The sequence below is a fragment of the Mandrillus leucophaeus genome, unplaced genomic scaffold (assembly GCF_000951045.1).
Source record: "Mandrillus leucophaeus isolate KB7577 unplaced genomic scaffold, Mleu.le_1.0 Scaffold1935, whole genome shotgun sequence".
In the NCBI taxonomy this organism is placed as follows: domain Eukaryota; kingdom Metazoa; phylum Chordata; class Mammalia; order Primates; family Cercopithecidae; genus Mandrillus; species Mandrillus leucophaeus.
Genome location: NW_012101960.1, coordinates 161,189 through 162,335, shown reverse-complemented (window position 1 = coordinate 162,335; position 1,147 = coordinate 161,189). Strand labels below are relative to the sequence as shown.

At 52.9% G+C, this 1,147-nt stretch overlaps 1 protein-coding gene across 1 annotated transcript in view; it reads right to left on the bottom strand.

The window, feature by feature from the left end:
• The window catches only part of TMED5 (transmembrane emp24 protein transport domain containing 5), a 41,443-nt gene extending 40,299 nt beyond the window's left edge, over positions 1–1,144 (bottom strand). The window contains exon 1 of the mRNA XM_011978391.1: positions 819–1,144. Within this exon, the coding sequence (XP_011833781.1) occupies positions 819–1,007 (189 nt within the window). The 5' untranslated portion in view covers positions 1,008–1,144. The remainder of the gene's footprint in view (positions 1–818) is intronic.
• Between the last annotated feature and the right edge of the window lie 3 nt (positions 1,145–1,147).

The following is a 1,147-nucleotide window of genomic DNA, read 5'->3' as shown; positions in this document are numbered from 1 at the left end:
GGCTGAGGCAGGGGAATCGCTTGAACCCGGGAGGTAGAGGTTGCAGCAGTCAGCCGAGATTGCGCCACTGCACTCCAACTCTAGCCTGAGCAACAGAGCGAGACTCCGTCTCAAAAAAAAAAAACAACCCCCCCCCCCAAAAAAAAAAAAATGACACGAGGGAAATGCTTACAATGCTCAATGAAAAGAAAGGAAAGGTTATAAAGTTTTAATATACGATTTGATCTTTTGAAAATAATGCATATATAACTTAAACGGCAATGTATGATTAAATATAGCAACAGCCTCTTCCAAAAAATTTCAAAATTGGGCTTAGTGATAATTACATGATCATAATTCAAAAACCCTTAACTGAAGCAAAGACAGTGAAGATCTGTAACATCTGAATTGTGTGAAAGGGGTGGGGGTGATTCAAACAAGTGTCATCACCTCGTCCAATAATGAAGGAGAACGTGTATCAGTTCCGCATTGTGAAATTCTCAGTATCGGAGCGTGTAGTGGCTAAGAAAAGCGACAGGCGAATTAGGAAACAGAAAAGCCAGCGACATCACCAGTTCTGGCCTCTTTCCGACCGAAGGAAAGGGGATTAGGCGGGGTAGTTGTCAATTCCAGGTCCAGCCTAAGTTCTGGGTCCCCGGCCTCAGCGTGAGCCTCGCCTTGCCTCGCCTCGCGCGCCTGCGCAGAGCGGGCCGGCTTCCCGGACGGCCCTCGCCTCTTCACCACCCGGGCCGTCCACCAGAAGTTTCTAAACGGGTGAGAGGCGACAACGCAGTGTAGCTGGGTTAAAGGAAGGAGGCTGGTTTATCCTCCGCACTTACTTGGTACTCGATCTCCAGCGAGGCCTTCAGGGGCATGGGCTGATAGAAGCACTCCTTCTGGCCGGCGGGAAGGGTAAAGGTGAAGTCGCTGTCGAGGGAAGGTGTGAAGCCGGCCGCCCCAGGCAGCAGCACCGGAGGCAGAGCGGCCAGAAGGAGCACGGGGAAGGGCAGCCAGGTCTTGTCGCCCATCCCTGCTGGGGTGATCCGGGCTGCAAGAGGCGTGGGATACTGCTGTCTCCGCTCCGCGTTTCCTCTCTGGACTCCTCGTGGTTGACAGGGAAATCTGGAGTCTGAAGAAACTCCAAGTGGCGGCCGCGGCGGCGGCGGCG